Source organism: Nilaparvata lugens, chromosome X (assembly GCF_014356525.2).
Source record: "Nilaparvata lugens isolate BPH chromosome X, ASM1435652v1, whole genome shotgun sequence".
Lineage (NCBI taxonomy): Eukaryota > Metazoa > Arthropoda > Insecta > Hemiptera > Delphacidae > Nilaparvata > Nilaparvata lugens.
In genome coordinates, this window is record NC_052518.1 from 87,372,765 (window position 1) to 87,391,009 (window position 18,245).

General features: G+C 35.0%; 1 protein-coding gene across 3 annotated transcripts in view; it reads right to left on the reverse strand.

The window, feature by feature from the left end:
- Positions 1-18,245, reverse strand: part of LOC111064557 — a 595,337-nt gene that overhangs the window by 15,380 nt on the left and 561,712 nt on the right. For all 3 annotated transcript variants that reach the window (XM_039441820.1, XM_039441821.1, XM_039441819.1), the window contains one exon: positions 4,109-4,259. In XM_039441820.1, the coding sequence (XP_039297754.1) occupies positions 4,109-4,259 (151 nt within the window). The remainder of the gene's footprint in view (positions 1-4,108; positions 4,260-18,245) is intronic.

The window sequence follows — 18,245 nt, forward strand, 5'->3', positions numbered from 1 at the left end:
TCGCTCAACTGTGTCCAATCTTATAGTTTTTGATAGTTAGGCTTCACAAATTTTGGATCATGGTGGTCGTACAGATGTTATCTTTACAGATCTATCAAAAGCGTTTGACACCATGAATCATAGACTTGATTCATCTGATTTAATCTGATACGGAAACTCAAAGTGTTAGGATTTTGTGTAACAATGGTTTATTTTCTACAGAGTTATCTGGAGGCAAGAATACAGTATGTAAAGATTCACAATTTCAGATCTGAATGCTTTGAGTGTACATCAGGGGTTCCTCAGGGCTCTAACCTTGGTCCACTTCTATTTTTTTTGTTTATTAATGATCTACCATCTACCATCAGTGAATCTTCTTGCCTTCTGTATGCAGATGATGTAAAAATATATAAAGAAATCAATTATCAAAGAGATTGCTATGATTTGCAGAGGGATATTGGTAGTCTGTCTAGATGATGTGATGAAAATGAACTAAAAATGAATGTGAATAAATGTAAATTCATGAGTTTCACTCGGCAGTCCTCCACTCATGCAGGTGTATACTATATAAATGGTATTCCATTGGAAAAGGTGGAATCGTTCAAGGACCTTGAAGTAGTATTCAGCCCAGACCTTTCTTTCAATTCACATATTGATTACATAGCTAACAGAGCCAATCAACAGATGGGTTTCATTTTGAGGACATGCTCGCCCTTCACTGATATAGTACCTCTGCTACTCTTATACAAGTCAATTGTGAGGAGTCTATTAGAGTATGCATGCAAAGTATGGAATCCTTATCATAATGAACAGATTCACCTTCTAGAACGCTTGCAAAACAAATTTTTTAGATGTATATATTATAAAAAGCACAGGGTTTTCTGTCACTTTGATTACTCAACCAACTCCCTCAGAAGTATGTTCAATATTAAATCACTGAAAGTAGACGTGATGTTAAATTACTTGTTTTTCTGTACAATCTGTTGAATAATAAAATTGATTCTTCCTACTTGCTTTCTAAAATTAACATATATATAAATACCATTGCTCGACGTTCTGGATTTTCATTTCATATTTCTCGCTCCAGAACGGTAAGCCATTTCAACTTTCCTTTAAGTAGAGCTCAAAGAATTTTCAATACTTACTCAGAGCACTTGGACATCTTCTGGTTCTCCCCTTCCAAATTCCGAAGGATTTCATATGATTCAGTCTTGTAGTATGTGGTCCATCATTTCGTGATTTGCGCTTGCATTTCTTTTATTCAATTATCCTCAAAAAGGCTAGTGGTAGTACATTACACAGACACTTTTTTTCCTCTTGTCTATATACTAGTAATGATTATAGTTTACTGAGGTATGTGTGCATTTTTTCTTATTGAATTCAGTTAATGTATTTTCATTATTCTATATATGACTGTATATTTCTTCTATTTTTCGTCTCATTTCATTATCATATTTTTATAATTAGCTATTTTTATAATTTATTATTTTGTCATATTTTCTATCTTCTTTTTATTGAAAATTGTATTATGTTGGAAATTATTGTATAGTGTGGAGGAGGCAAAATGGGTTTTTGACCTGTTGTCTCCATGAATAATAAATAAATGAATAAAATAGGGATCAAGTAGAAAAAATTCTGTATTTAAAGTGAGTGGTGAGTGGTGCTATTCAACTAGTTATCAATAACACACAAACTTTCAAAGCGAAACTTTACTGTTGAGAAAAGTTGATAGTCAAGAGTACAGAGTCTCAGGATCAAGGAGATAAAAGATTTCATCCTTAATTGTCCTCTTAATATAGTATAATTTTATGACTTAAATCAATGCACAAGGAGTTGGCTTCTGAGATATCACATGAGATAACATAGGAAATGGTATTATTTTTCAAATCCACACACAAACCATCACATTTATCAATTTTAGTACAACTATCAACTACAGTATATCCTTGGATATTGTAGAGAAAGGGCATAATCCCAAGATAACAGACCAAAATTTTGAAGCGACAGAAAAGTAATTATCTAATCGAATAGGATACCCAGTTGAACCTACTGTCGAATTATCCTTGTTAAGGGAATATTGACTTAATTTTAATCAACTCTGTAAATGTGAAAACATGTTTTTAGATGGAAATTACCCTATTATATTGAGCGAGCAATTTCTGTATGTATTTATGTATGTCCAACGGATCTCGAAAATGGCTCTAACGATTTTTACGAAATTTGGAACATAGTAGGTTTATGATATAAAATTCGATTTCACTAGGTGTTATCCCTGGGAAAACTCGCTGAAGGACAAAAATGATAATAATTATTCATCCTTGGAAAAACAGCTGATAATTTCGTTGTCTGTCGATAATGGAAGTGAGTGAGCGAGTGCATGTGTGTTGGACTGGAACAAAATTATGACTCAGCTGTTGAACTGGAGCAATCATTTATTCAGGTACATAGTGCCGATTACACAAAATCTAGTTAAATTTCAATCCTGATTAATACCAGGAGAACCAATCAGAGAAGCTGTCTTTTTAAAATGGTCTCCTCTGATTTGTTTAACATGAAATTAATCAGGATTAGAATTCAACCGGCTTTTGTGCAACTGGGCCTTTGTAAGAGAGATTTTCACATTTCACTGGGAATCTCAATCTCAATCCACTGTGACTAGATAGAACTTTTCTGTATGAACTGTAAATGTATTATAATCTCCTTTCGTAATAAATGTTCTATGATTTTGTACTCCAGAGCGAAGCTCGGACCCCCGATATTGATGTAGGCTATTATGTAAATAATAAACTATTGAAAGATGTAAGGGCTACACTTTAGTATATGGGCTGCATAATCCAGCAAACATGGTTGAACTCGTCTTATGTCCTCCCCTATCGATCCATGTAGATCTCTCAATGCTGGATTCCGCGACCCCCTATAGTGTAATAGTGTGATATTGAGTGGATATTATTGTAGTTGTTTTTTGTGTATCTCTCATTTTCGCAGGTTAGTGAACTGTATGAACTTTGACTTTTGTTTTATGTTGAACTTTGAGTTTCTAGTGTAAGAATTGACCATGTTTTCATTGAATTTGCTAACTTGTTGATTAGTTGTCGAAATAAATGCAATTTTTGTGCATTTTTCAAGTACAGTTTCAATTTCATGTCGAAAAAGCCACTATATTTGAAAATTGTACGAGCATTGACCTTTGTTTGGCTTTTCCACTGGAAGTTATGCGCAATGCTCGAGGAGGGGGAATAATTATTTTCAGTGAAAAGGCCACAGTTCGAATCTGAATGGGTTCATTTTCCATTCAGAGGGACAAATTGGCAAGTTTCAGTTATCATAAATTTTAATTTTATTAAATAGGGAATCAAGTTCCATAGAGTTAGTAGGAGTAGAAACAGGAAATTATTTGTGCGTGTGAGTTCAAGTATAGTGAGTTTTCTTGAATCGTGTATGTGAGTGTTTCTGAACAGTCGAAGTTTAAATATTGTTAAAATATTTAAGTGCCAACCTTTTGTTGTTTTCTTATAGCTCAAAATTTAGTTACATAGAATGACCAAGGCCTGAATTTGATTGCAGAAAGTTATCAAATTCCCAAGTGTATAAATTAAAAATTGAATATGCCTTCTTGACCTGAATCGGTTGCTGAATAACTTTGTTTTGTTTGAAAATTTGAGATTTACATGATTCTATTAATCAGTTTTGATTAGCTCAATAAATGAATGAATGGAAATAAATGAATAAACCTGAAGTTGAATCTTATTAGTATTTTTCATAGAAGTTCCTGGCTTGTAGCTGCTAGTTGCTGAATTGGTGACAATTAAATAATGATGATAATCTGTTCATTTGAATGAACGAATCCACTAAAAGCTCCCAACCAATCAAGGCTTCAAATAGAGATTTGATAGCAGTATAATTCCAGTAAATATTATAGAAGAGAAGAAACATCCCTTCAGTTTACAATACTAAAGTGCCCCTAATATAGGTACTAGTTTTAAAGAATTATAGATTTATTATTTTCATTATTATTATCAACTTATTAAGGGCCGGTTTTCGTGAAAAAAATCACGGTTAATTAAACCTGGTGTTGTGCAACCGGGCCTGAGAATATTGTCAACAAGTCTATTTTGCTATTTATACCCACCTTATTGTTGAAGCACAGCCACACTTCTGTCTTGAACTTATGAAACAATTCAAAAATTTCATCCCAGTTCAACACATACGTTTTGTCACCAATCAGTTCCACAACTCTAGGTAGATAGTACCCACCACCCATTTCCGCGTACAAGTGGCACCTTTCACAACAGAAAATGAAGGATTTAATTATTGACAAAAGCAAGTTGCTCTCCCCTTTTGTAGATCAAAATGATTACAAAGCCAAGCAGCTATTTACTTATAGTCTGAATAGAATGAGTTGAGACTTGTGCCTCGAACCGAAAAAATATCAGCATTGCTAGATTGTGTTAAATCTCAACTTTTCCAAAATACCAATCACAGCTGACTACAGATCTGTATCAAGAGAAGTCCATACCCAATTTCTGCATGCAAAGTTTTTTTGTGCTAGATACTGCGTATACTAAAGGCTGATTTACTCGGTACCAGTCGGCTTGCCAGTTAAGGTAGCCAGTCACTGGATGCCAACGACTGGCACTGTGTAAACGGTTTACGCCAGTAACTGGAGAAGCCAGGAAGCCAAGGTCACGCCAGCAGCTGGCAGTTCCAGCAGAACAAATATTTTTGTTTGACTGACGTGCCAGCTTTATGTCAGCATCATCACTGCTTTCTACTCTTGCGGGTCATTAGCATGAAGCTCTCTTATAATTTATTATTGTCTCTGATGCCCCCAAAGTCTTGTTGTCCATCCACTCTCGTATCAACGTTTCTCGTTCTTTCCGCTGTAACTTGTTGGTACATAATTATATCCAACAGTTCTTCACACAAAACCATAGATATTCCACGCACACAGTTTTGATCGGCAACTCTGTGTGGCGTTTCTGCTATTTGTTTAAAAAACCAAGATCTGCACTACTTTTACTTTCCCACGCTCGCTGTGGAATTACACAACACATCCGACTTGTTCCAGTAGCTGGCAACGTGTGAACAGGGTACCGCTTAAAGCTAGCATGCCAGTCACCGCTTGCCAGTGACCTTCCAGTCAATATCTAAACTGACAGGCCAGCCACTGGCACCGTGTGAATCAGCCATAAATCTTTGTAATATGGCAGATAATGGAAAGGTTCTATGAGCAAGGATTGACTCTGTTCAGACTTCCTGTTTATTGATTATAGGGGAATCTAATGATTTTTGAATGTGTATGGCCACTCACATATTGAACGTAACACAGTGAACGTCAGTGACGTAATCACGAGTGCCGTCATATCGTTCTCACTATAGTGAGGTCCACTCTATAATGGCAGTGATTGATTAGGAATGGTATCGCTATCCTTATGTCTATCATTCAACAAAGCGGATAGCGCTATCTCTTTCTCGCTTTGCTCTGGTGCCAGATCGTCTTTCAACAATATAGAATTAATAATTAATCAACGAAACATCTCATATTGATAATGAGAATTCAAAATGAAATTTTTGATAAATATTATTTCTTGGTTAATAAAATATAATTGATTATTTTAAACGTGTATGAACAGTTATATTACATCAATAAACCTGTATCAGCTATCATCTATGAAGACTTAAGCTGCGTACACATATTCGCGCTTCCAACCCGCACCGAGCACGCTCCTCCCTCGTACCGCCCTCGTGCCGCCCTCGTACCACCATCGAACCACAGTCGCTCCGCCCACGCACCCATCATGAACGTTACGGAAGATGTTAGATCTTCCCGCGTTCCCCGGTCGAACCACTGTTGCTCCCCGGTCGATCATCAATCGCTCTGCTGGAGTGACGTTCGGTTGCGGAGCAGAGCGAAAGTCTGTACGCACCTAAAGGTTTGGCAACGTTGTTCTGCTATCTTTCTTCACTGCCATTATCACGTGGACCTCACTGTAGATGGAAAATCGATGAGTGCTTTTTCTTCCCGGGCTGACAAATAATTTTTGTATAGTAGCGCTCATCGGATTTCAATCTAGCTGTTTACCCTGTTGTCAATATTTGTAGTAGCAGAAGTCTTTGGGGTGATTGACAGCATTCAATTGAGATTTTCGTTTAATAATATTTACTCATTGATAATTATAAGCAATTGAACAAATCAAATTTTCAATTTATTCCTATCTTTAGACATATATAATTGACCGAGCGAAGTGATATCTAAGATTCAAGTCGACGGTTTTGCATTTCTCTTAAAGTTTATATGTTTATATGCTTGTATATGTTCATATGTTTATATGTTCCGCATTTACGTCGAAACACGGCAATAGATTTTCATGAAATTTGACAGGTATGTTCCTTTCTGAATTTCGCGTCGACATAATTTCCGTTATAAGTTTTTTTGAAATTGCATTTTAAGGATAATACAAAAGTATATACAGAAATTTTGAAAATTACAGGTTTTTTGAAATTTTGCATTTTAAGGGGCATGTTTAGGAAGGCTGTTCAAAAAGTGTAGTAAATTTAACTAGGTACTAGGTAAATTTAACTGATGAGATGGGGAACGGAGTGAAAAAGCATGCTGGCTCAAAAACATCGGTCTTCATAGCTCTACTCTCTTTCAATCGATGCGCTCTCTCACACATCAGTCTTCTATTTCTAGAGAAAGAAGTTCTTTACTTCAGTAGCACCACTATCACAATTGACACGCGCATTCACTCTCACATCAGTCTTCTATTCCTAGAAAAGTCCATTATTATTATTATTATTATTATTATTATTATTATACACTGCATTGTCTACTCATTCTGCGGCTGCTCTAACATGACTGATCTGCTTTTGAGTAGCATGGCTATTAAAGATGGTATTCTATTGCTTCAACAGTGTCATCAAAGAACACTTCATTTGACTAATTCTTCTAAATCGACATACAAGTTCATTAATATATGAGTGCACTATCTATATAATAAAAGCGGAATGGCACTCACTCACTGACTGACTTACTCACTCACTCACTCGCAGAACTAAAAATCTACCAGACCAAAAACGTTCAAATTTGGTAGGTATGTTCAGTTGGCCCTTTAGTGGCGCACTAAGAATCTTTTGGCGATATTTTAACTCTAAGGGTAGTTTTTAAGGGTTTAAAGCTCGTCTTTTAGCATGTATACTCTTCTTATTCCAATATCTTAAAATTATAATTGAAATATCCATACCATATGTTTTATAGAACTATAATCTAGAGAGATCACAGTTGTTCTGTTTCTCTTCGAAACAGTTGTTCTGGTAATTAAATTAAAATTTTTTTCAGATTGGCATTGAGTTGAGTTGACTTTGTTAGATTGGCACCAAGTTGAAGATTGAAATGCATTTATCAAGGACCTCCTAAATACCAATTTATCCAGTACCTACTAAATACCTATTTAGGAGGTCCTGATTTATCGAGGAAAAATTGACTGGGTACTGCTACTTCAATCAGAGCTATTCCTGGGAATATTATATTACTACTAGCCATCAGGCTTGCTTCGCTCGCCATATCCGTCAAGCCAGGGGGAGTCAAGCCCCCTGGACCCCCGACTGGATTGTCCAAGAGTGCAAGAATGAGATCAGCAGGCTCGCTTCGCTCGCCTGCATTTTTCATTTGTGCATTTTTATCATATGTTAGGACGATCCAGTCGGGGGTTCAGACTAAATGTCTGGCTAAACGGATATGGCGAGCGAAGCGAGCCTGACGACTAGTATTATATAGATACAGTAAGTGCTGAAGGCTGTTAATGAAATGGTTTATGCATAGACAAGTAAAGATCATGATTCTTCATTCTTGAGACTTAAATATATTTATTTTGATTCTAGATAGGAATTAATTTTTCCAGTAATAATATTGTTTGGAGTACAGGATCAAATATTTCAATGTATTTATGTATATTATCAGGGAAAATCACAAACAAAAAATGATTCCAATAAAATAATAAATCAAATTGGTTTTTATTATCCATGATAACATGAAACAGCTGTTATATAGCTAAGGTGAACATTATATTTTCGAGCTCAAAATTTAAGTGGTTTTATTCTTTATTTTGTGAATTTAAAGTTTTTTTCATGTTTTTACAAAAGTTTTACTATCAATCTATCAAAATTTAAAATTATTTGTTTTATTCTAATCCATACTCTCAGATTGTGATTTGGTGTAGAAAATTGAAATGGACATAACCTGTGTATAATATTTGCACAATTTGAAACTGAATTAGGAAATTGAAAAAGTTTTGGGCAATAACCTGTTTTTCCTTTCCCGATCATTATATTGTATCACAGTCTTACAGTAGCGCTCGTAGAGTAAACATCTTAGTAGTTTAGTTTCACCATAGTGATAGTTTTCAAAACAATCATCGTTCATCAATAAGTGGGTCACTGGAACCACAGATAAAATAAGTCCTATACAGATGTGCAATGGGCGTGCGCGTAACCCATCTTACTGCGACATTCACTTTGGAGCGCTAGAATCACTGAGCAATTATCACAGCTCAACTATCACCTATAAATTAATATACTGCAACAGTGAGCACTTTCACAGTGTTGCCAGATTGGGCGTGAGTTGGTGTGAGCGAGTAGGAATGAAGTGTGAAACAGAGAGCGACTCGTTTGACAAGATTCTCTGTCAATGACTGAACACAGCATGTTGTGAGAAGGTGTGAGTGAGTGGGAATTAATTGTGCGACAGAGAGGCCCAAGTTGATAAAACTTGGCTCACTAATGATGATTACTATAATTGCCATTTGTTCAGAGTTCTTTACATAAACGAACAATCATGATCTGATCTAGGCAATGCGGTCTTACTAGAATTGATTTGACTTTAATATAATTATCATACTTTAATTTAATTTAATTAAATAATACTTTAATTCATACATAATTTCAAAAAAACTTTTGTATACATCAACGCACAGTTGAAAATTGAATATTCCTGCCAAATTTCATCAAATTCTATCAATGCGTTTGACCAATCGCGTTACATACAGACAGACAAAAGAAAATCAAAGTTAAAACATAGACCTCACTACGTTCGGAAAAAAAAACTATACTACAATCTATACTAAACATTATATATGCATCAAAATACTTTCAATGCACTCTTATGAGGTTATACCATGGGGTTTGCTGTTATTTAGATCGGGTTGAATCATCAGGAATTTGGAAAAAGGTTACATGATAATAATGCTAAGCTAATTACATATTCTACTCATTATCAATCCATGGACGATTCAATTTCCATGGGAAATGTTCTTAACATCATTCAAACTAATAAAATGTAATAGTGATATGAGACTGATCTCTGAACTATACTAAATCAATACTTTAAAAAAAAACTGTACACTACAATCTATACTAAACATTATATATGCCTCAAAATTCTCAGTTTAGCCTGAGCAGTTTTTTTAACTTCACTTGAGACCCACTTGCACTGTTTGTGCACAAGTACTCTGAACAGGTGCTGTAGAATGAATTTTCCCCGTTCAGCACATTGTGGGCAAGTGAGTGATTCAACTGATACAACTTTTTTTGTTTCATTGATCAGTTTTTTCAAAACGTTTCTTTTGTGAGCTATTTTTTTAAATATTCTTTTGAAAACTTTCAATGCCTGCTCGACTACTGACATAATTCTCACTGAAGGAGCTACCAATCCACTCATCTCAGTAACATTGATGTTTGAAAATGTTCTGTTCAATATCAGCAGTTCCTTTTTGTTAGTGAGTTGGGTCTCACTGTTGCACATTATTTCATGGCAGTCACTACATTTGAATTTTCTTCTGTAGCTCTGAACGATGTAACCTGCAAAATATGCAGCAGAGCATTGTTCCAGAGTGACTACATTAAAATCATCCGATGTCAATGTGGGTTCCTCTTCATTCTCTTCTGCCTCTGATGAAACTGACGATGTGTCAGAGGTCTGCATCATTGGAACTTTCTCCTCTTCCCATTCTTCACCCAAATCTAGGAGGATATCTTGATCAGGGTTATATGAAGTGGTTTTGGGAGGCTCCAATAATTGTTGAATGGTGAGAATTCTCATTGTTGCTCGGAGCATCCTGACAGATGGATTTCTATTCCACCCACCTCTTTGCCACACTGCAGAAAAAAAATTCTCAAGAGGGTCCTGATTGAGTCTTGCAGTGAGTAGATATTGACAGTTCTCAGTTGATAGCAATTCGCTATATGCATTGAAGTTCAATAGAAAACCATCAAAGCAAGGAGGTCTTGGGACAGTTGCATCTTTTTTCTTCAGTCTCGTGAATATCTCTTTTGATTTTGTGAATATCTCCGAAATGTGCATATTGTTTCTATCCAGTGCACATGCATCTGGATTTTTTGAATACTTTGTCCTGCTATTCATAGCATCAAAAGTTGCGTTCATCTGACTCAGGAACTTGGCTGTTGATAAAGCTGAGCTGCTCCTTAATTTCCCAGTACCATGGACAGTCTTCAAAGCAGCTGCTGTTGTGTGACTGAATATCTGTACAGCAAGTGGCACAGACATCTTTTGAAAAGGGTCAGGCCAAATGTGTGCAGGTGTTAGTTGTGGGACTGCTCTTGTACTCCCACTCTGGCTATCAATTTTAAAGAGCTCTCTCACATCACGAAATGAAATAATCTCATCTCTAATTGAAAAATCATGACTCATGAGATTATTTCTCAAAGATTTCACAAGATGAGGTGCATCAAAAAAAGCCACAATTTTGTGACCACGATTTGTTAGGAAGAAGGGGGTTTCAATAGTGATGCCTAATGTCTTATAAGCTCTCACATTGGTTGTAGAGTGATCACAAACCGTTGCACGCACATCCAGGCCAGCATCTATCAAATTGTTGATACAGTCATTAATAATGATTTTTGTCTGATTTCCCATAAGTCCTTTCTTGGAAACAAAATAACCAATGGGTAGTTTCCACTGATAATATAGACCCCTCACCATGAAAACAGTGGCTTCTTTGGCCAGTTCCTTGTCACGGCCAAGGTTGCCAATATCTTCATATCCTTCAATAAGATCGTAGGTGGTTGAATATTCAAGGCACTGCTTGATTGCCATTTCATCAAACAATAAAACACATGACTTTTCCATTGGATTCATACTTTGTACTTTCACTTTAATTTTTTCAAACAATGTTTTGTTGAACCCTGTCTGGAAACATTTCTTTGTTGACAACCATTGCCTAATGGTTCTTTCAGCTGGCAGGATAAATAGGTTGCGCAAATACCGATATACTGATGGAGAACGAAGATACAGGGAAGCTGAAAATTTCTTCTCTTTCTTGGTCCAAGGCATTCTCTTTTGATGACTCTGCATTTTGAAGAATAAGGCAGCTTCTTCAGATTTAAATTTCATACCAAAATTTACATGTGACACTGATAACTGATGTCGAAGTCTGGAGATTTTTGCTCTTTTGGTTGCCAAATTCCTAGTCTGTGATTTGATTCTCTTCAAAAGTTTCTGTTTGACAGGAGATTGAAATAAACACTTTTTCGCCCTTGTGAGTGATGGTCTCTCAGGAGAAGCACTAGAAATCCATTCAGATGTTGGTACCTTCTCCACACTGAAAGTAGCTGATGTAGTGTCAATTGGAGATGAACATTGGTGTACAATAGATGGTGATTCTTCCACTATCGGTGATAAAAATTCTATATTCGACTTGGCTGAATATTTTCTGGGTGACTCTGAAGTTCGTTTGACTCGAGGAGATGGAGAATGATACAAGGTGCTTGCTGATGTGGATGCAGATGTAGATGCTAATGTGGAAGTTGATGTAGATGCTATTGTAGATGTTGCTGAGAATGACACTTCTTCATTATCTGGTGGGTGATACTGGATTGGAAGAGCAGAGTGCATGAGTCGACCACTTGGGAGGATATCATGTGCATGGAAGTGATCTTCACAAAGCATGTTTTTCCTCAGAGAAGAAGGTGATAAGACAATCAGACTGGGATTTCCTGGAACATAAAGTTTGATATTGTACCTAAGTTCTATATTTTTAATATGCTCTTATGTAAACAGATTATATTGTAACAATACACTGTATTAGTACACCGTGAAAATGTTTAAAATGATAGTCATGGTCTCAAATGAACAAAAGTAAAATCTATATCTCCAGTCGCAATGTTATCCAGTGGACAAAGAAAGATAATGACTAACGGTAAATCAGATAAGGCAGATATCAGGTACAGCAATTGTTAGCCATAATATAAAAATTACGCCAACATTTAACCATATATATTTTCTTCATTGAAGAGGTAAGTGGATAATGATGATTCAATTATTGTTCACACCTGTATTTGAATTTCTATTATCTATGATATTTCCACTCTCTTATCACATCTGACATAAAGGATTGGTGAAAATTATGGAAAAAGCTTTATATTCTTTTTATAAGGAAAATTCTATGATAGGTCTGATTGGAGATCCCATTTTAATTAAAATGTAACTAATTCTCTTCATAGTCCGGGCGCAAATGTCATTCTGTGGTCATTTTTGGGTAACAGCCGTGGAAGATGTCTTAATTTCTTCGTTAGATCTAGCATAAAAAGGATTGTGATGATGATAAGTCGAAATCACAAGCAAACACCTCGAAAACAAGATGGCCGCCAAAATTTTCAGGGTTTTGCTATATCGCTTTTATTTCAATAACCGTTCAAGAAATTCAACCGTTTTTTTAGACGAAAATATTTTTAAAATCTTACTCTACAATTTTTGTTTCATAAAATTTTCCTCTAAAACGCATATTTTTTAGTTAGGCTACAACCTTCAAAAGCCAAAAAAAACTTTTTTCCTAAATGTTTTCAAATTTCATTCCATTATAACTTTTATAGTATAAGAGATACAGAGAAATTTTAAATCATAAAATTTAGAGCATTTTTAGAACATTTCAAGTACTGTTTGCAGCGGAAAACACGCTTTTTCCACCAAATGCCAATCCCAACAATTAGAAAAACGGTGTAACTCATAACTCCTTGAAGTTACAGACTTGGGAATGGTATCAATCTCTTTGTTTTGATGTGTAGAAAGAGATTATCCATGATGGCAATCTCAAAAATGCTTGCCATCATAAAAAAACAAGATGGCGGCAAAAAATGTAGATTTTCATGAAATCGTCTGCAATTCTAATAATGTCGAGGATATCGGATCAATTCAGCCATCTCAAAGCTCCAAAATAATCATACTACAATATCCGAAAGTCTTATCCAATTCCAACAACTTTTACTAGGTGAATATAACTTCAAACTCTTGAAATGAGATTTTTAGCTGCCATTTGATTGGGCCATGGTTTTCTAATTATTGGAATTGGCATTTGGTGTAAAAAACATGTTTTCCGCTGCAAGCAGTACTTTTCTATCTTTTTCCGATTACACTTCAGCCGTGGAATATGGACTTACAGCCTCCAACCAGATATCATTTTAAAGCTTTCGAAATATTCTAAAATACTGTACTAATAACACTAGTGTATGTCTACTGCGAATACATTTACAGGGTGGAAAGTGAAATATTGTCCCTGAAAAATTTATGTTTCAAGTTTTTTAAGTTGAATAAATCATGAAAAGAGTGGTCGAAATGAGACAATTCATTCGAACATCATAAATGATAAACACTTAATTCTAAACACTTTAGTGATAAAACCAATCTGACATTTCTTACAATAATTGAATAGCAAGTGATATAAAAATGTATCTTGAATTTTCCAATGATGTCGAATATTTTCGTTGTTTCCAACATCAATATTCTTATCCAGCTTGTTGTAACAAAGAGATTGAGACCATTTGCAAGTCTCTATCTTGGAGTAGTCATGAAAAATCGATTTTATAGTTCTAGCTTGTTACCTCATGCATATATGAAAAAACGCACCAGATATCATGTAGGGTTTTGGAGGTTGTAACTAAAAAATATGCGTTTATAGGAAAATTTTATGAAACAAAAATTGTAGAGTAAGATTTTAAAAATATTTTCGTCTAAAAAAACGGTTGAATTTCTTGAACGGTTATTGAAATAAAAGCGATATAGTAAAACCCTGAAAATTTTGGCGGCCATCTTGTTTTCGAGGTGTTTGCTTGTGATTTTGACTTATCATCATCACGATCCTCATAATGTAGACCTAATGAAGAAATTGAGGCATCTTCCACGGCTGTTACCCAAAAATGACCACGGAGTGCCTTATTCATGACATTTGCTCCCGGACTATCATTTGTATCATTAAATGTGAATAACTTTGATACTGTTGGAATAACTTATAAGTTATGGTGCTTGCAATTCATATTGTAGTATTAATTGTTTGAATGCATAAGAGAAGTGTAGAACCAATCTCTGCATACAAAATTTCCTAAATACAGTATGGCCCAAAAACCTCAATTTTCTGTTAATTTTCCAGTTTTCAGCTATTTCTACCAAAACCAGTCATTGGGCAGAAAAATTCGCCCTCACCTTTTTTGTAGATGATTGAATTCTTAATAAAATGCAATAATTTGGAATTCTTTATCTTCAATGAATACTAGGTTACAATTTTTTTTAAATGAGTAAAATTTTAAGAAAAATCAATTTTGACGAATTTCAGTATTTAGTCAACTAATATCTTCCGATTGTCAGAATTTGAATGTATAATTCAAAATCCTGCGCTGTATCACATAGAATTCCAGGTACACCTGATAAGAATGCTCCATGTATTTTGAAAAAATTATGTATCATGAGTCAAATTCGTTTAAGAAATGAAAATTTATTGTTGAGTATACTCCAACCCATATTTCCAAACATAAGAAAATGGTCCATTTTTATAGTGCCTATTCAAAGCTGCGTATCTTGTGGAATGCTTCCAATAAAATTTCTAAATCTTGAAAAGATGTAAAAAAGTTTCTCCTCTTCTCACTCCAATGAACAATTCTTTGGTTTCAATACCATTCGAAAGTTACAGCCAATTAAAAAAAAGCAATTTTAGTTATTCATTTTTTCGTGATTTTACTGTTAATCAAGAGTCTCTCAAACGAGTCGGATACAATATAATAGAAACGTCTGAGAAGAAGTGGAAGAAGAAGAAGAAGAAGAAGAAGAAGAAGAGAAGAAGAAGAAGAAGAAGAAGAAGAAGAAGAAAAGAAGAAGAAGAAGAAGAAGAAGAAAGAAGAAGAAGAAAGAAGAAGAAGAAGAAGAAGAAGAAGAAGAAGAAGAAGAGAAGAAGAAGAAGAAGAAGAAGAAAAGAAGAAGAAGAAGAAGAAGAAGAAGAAGAGAAAGAAAAAGATTTTTATGTAGATTCGAGATTGAAAAGGTAATGATGTATTTATTATGATGATTTTATGTATTTCATGTATTATTATTTGTGGATACAATTATTACAAATCGTATAAATATGATAGGTAATGAACAACAGGCTTTTAATCTATTTGATGTTCGAAAAATCAATATAGAGTCAACATCTTGAAATATGAAATCTTGACAAGTTATATTCATAAAAATGATGGTCCAAAATGAAACGAAACTTTAAAAGTTGGGATGTCACAATAATTCAATTGAAAATGAATGATAAAAAAAGTTTTAACATCATCTTACCTGCTCTTGTGATCCAAGCATCGCTGTTTTCTTTGGGAAATCTGTGCATTTTGATTCCTCTATTCTTGAATCGGCTTTTGGTACAGTTTTTATATGAACAACGAGTATTTGGCATGATAACTAACTATGAATTATTCACAATCTAACTATATTATATTAAAAACTTAATATTAAATTTAAAAGTTAATCATTTAAAAAATGTTGAACCTTCATTTTAGTTTCAATCACTGATACATCAAACAATCAATTCAATCTTTATATAGAGACCTCATTCACTCACGAAACCTTTCCATTTTGAAGAACGACTGAGAAATGCTCTCACAGAATTCTTTTCCGTTTTTGAAAGTCACGTTTGCAGGCAGATTTTGGCCGAGGGTGGAAATTATGAATAGAAATACTTCACGGTCATTTCCATTCTCTGTGTTGATTCACCCTCCTCTGGCCAAAAACAAAATAATGGACTGGGAGTGTCTTGAAACGTGTGTAGCTAGTTTTACTAGAGGGAATTATAAAGTTGGTTTCATTCTAATTCTCAGCTAGTTTTACTAGGGGGAATTATAAAGTTGGTACCTCCATGAAGATCCAAGAAATTAGAATTATAGATTTGATGAAAAATGTACAATCCTCTGCCATTATTATGTGGTTAAGTGGTAGAGTGGACATTAATGTCCTAATTTCGTCACGTAATCAAATAAAAAAGTTATTCTATTACTATCCACATAACAAAACAAGATTTGCAAAAATAATAAATTGCAAATTTTATAAAGAGACAGCACTAAAATATAATTAATTCCATGCTACTTTGCAGCTTACACAGAAGTTACAATTTAATATAATTCTTGACTGTAAATTGAGAATAGAACAGGATAAAGGATTGATTACAAAGATTAACTGGATGTGATTAGACACCTAATAATAGTATATTATAATTATGGTTGCACTACAATATGTGGCCTTCTTTCCACCAAACTTTGTAATCAATACATTTTTCATAACCACGTACAACTCATTAAAATTAACAATTTCTCAGTTTGAGAAATACTAAGGCTTATTACGGCTTGATTACAAGCTTAAGCTTATTACATTTGATTATTTCAGCTTATTACAAGCTGATTACATACTTAAGCTTATTACATTTGATGAATAAAGTATTTCATATGTATGAGACTTCAACTTATGTATGTGGCCTTCTTTCCACCTAAATTTGTAATCAATACATTTTTCATAACCACGTACAACTCATTAAAATTAACCAAAAATTATCAATCCTCAGTTTGAGAAATACCAAGGCTTATTACATTTGATGAATAAAGTATCTCATATGTATGAGACTTCAACTTACTTTTTATTTTAAAAAATGAAATGTAATAATGAAATAGCTCTTACTGTAATATTTTGAATTATTTGGTAAGCCTACAGTAACAGGTAACAGTAGGTTAGTCATTGCTAGACACCTGCATAAACACCTTTTTATAAATGTGGACGATGAATCTTATGATTATAAAGGTGAGACAGAAGGGAGAATCATTTTATATTATGGACAAAAAGAAAAGGAATGGAGAGAGGCGATAGTAGGCTATGTAAATAAGATTCGTGAAAGAGAACGAGTGACTACTCTCTCTGATCCTGTCAGTGTCAGATCGTGTCTGATCGAGAGTGACTATCTGACTATCGATAGTATCATTCCTAATAGCCCCTTCAGTTGAACGCTGTCCAACTACACTTGGACAGTTGCCAAGCACAATAAATTATATATTATTATGAATAGGGAGCAAGAAGAACCAAACGCACCGCCGTGAAGCTGGCCCCACCATATCGAGCCCAAAATTTGAAACATATGCCAATATTTAGGGCTTTTTTGGGCTTCCAGAATAACCAAGTTTCAATTTTTGGGCTAAACCGGAAATGGGTTTTATAAGGGTTTATACATTGGCAGGCCAGCTTCACGGTTAGCCCGCCACCATCACCGATCTTGAAGATGAAGGTGTGATTAGATAGAGTGAATTTTGGGCTTTCATTCCATACCATTTTCAAATTTTGGGCTCAAAAAATACGACCCTGAGAGACTTCGAAAGTTTTCAAATTCGGCGGGCCAGCTTCACGGTTAGCCCGCCACCATCACCGATCTTGACGATGAATGTGTCATTCGATAGAGCGAATTTTGGGCTTTCATTCTATACCATTTTAAAATTTTGGGCTCAATAATTACGCTGCGGGCGGAGGAAAAACGTTATAGGAAGGGGGAGGGGGGGTTAATGTATTAAACCAGGTCCCTTGTCGCCGCCAGGAAAAGTGTATTCCAGAAAAAAATGATGAGAATCGATGGAACAAGTCTTCAGCTATCATATGATACCACTTTCAATTTTTGGGCTCGATAATCACGCCGTCAGCGGGGGGGGGAAGGGTTGTAGGTAACCAGGTCCCTTGCCGCCCCACCATATCGAGCCCAAAGTTTGAAACATATGCCAATATTTAGGGATTTTTTTGGGCTTCCAGAATAACCAAGTTTCAATTTTTGGGCTCAACCGGAAATGGGTTTAATAAGGGTTTATACATTGGCGGGCCAGCTTCACGGTTAGCCCGCCACCATCACCGATCTTGAAGATGAAGGTGTCATTGAATAGAGAGAATTTTGGGCTTTCATTCTATACCATTTTCAAATTTT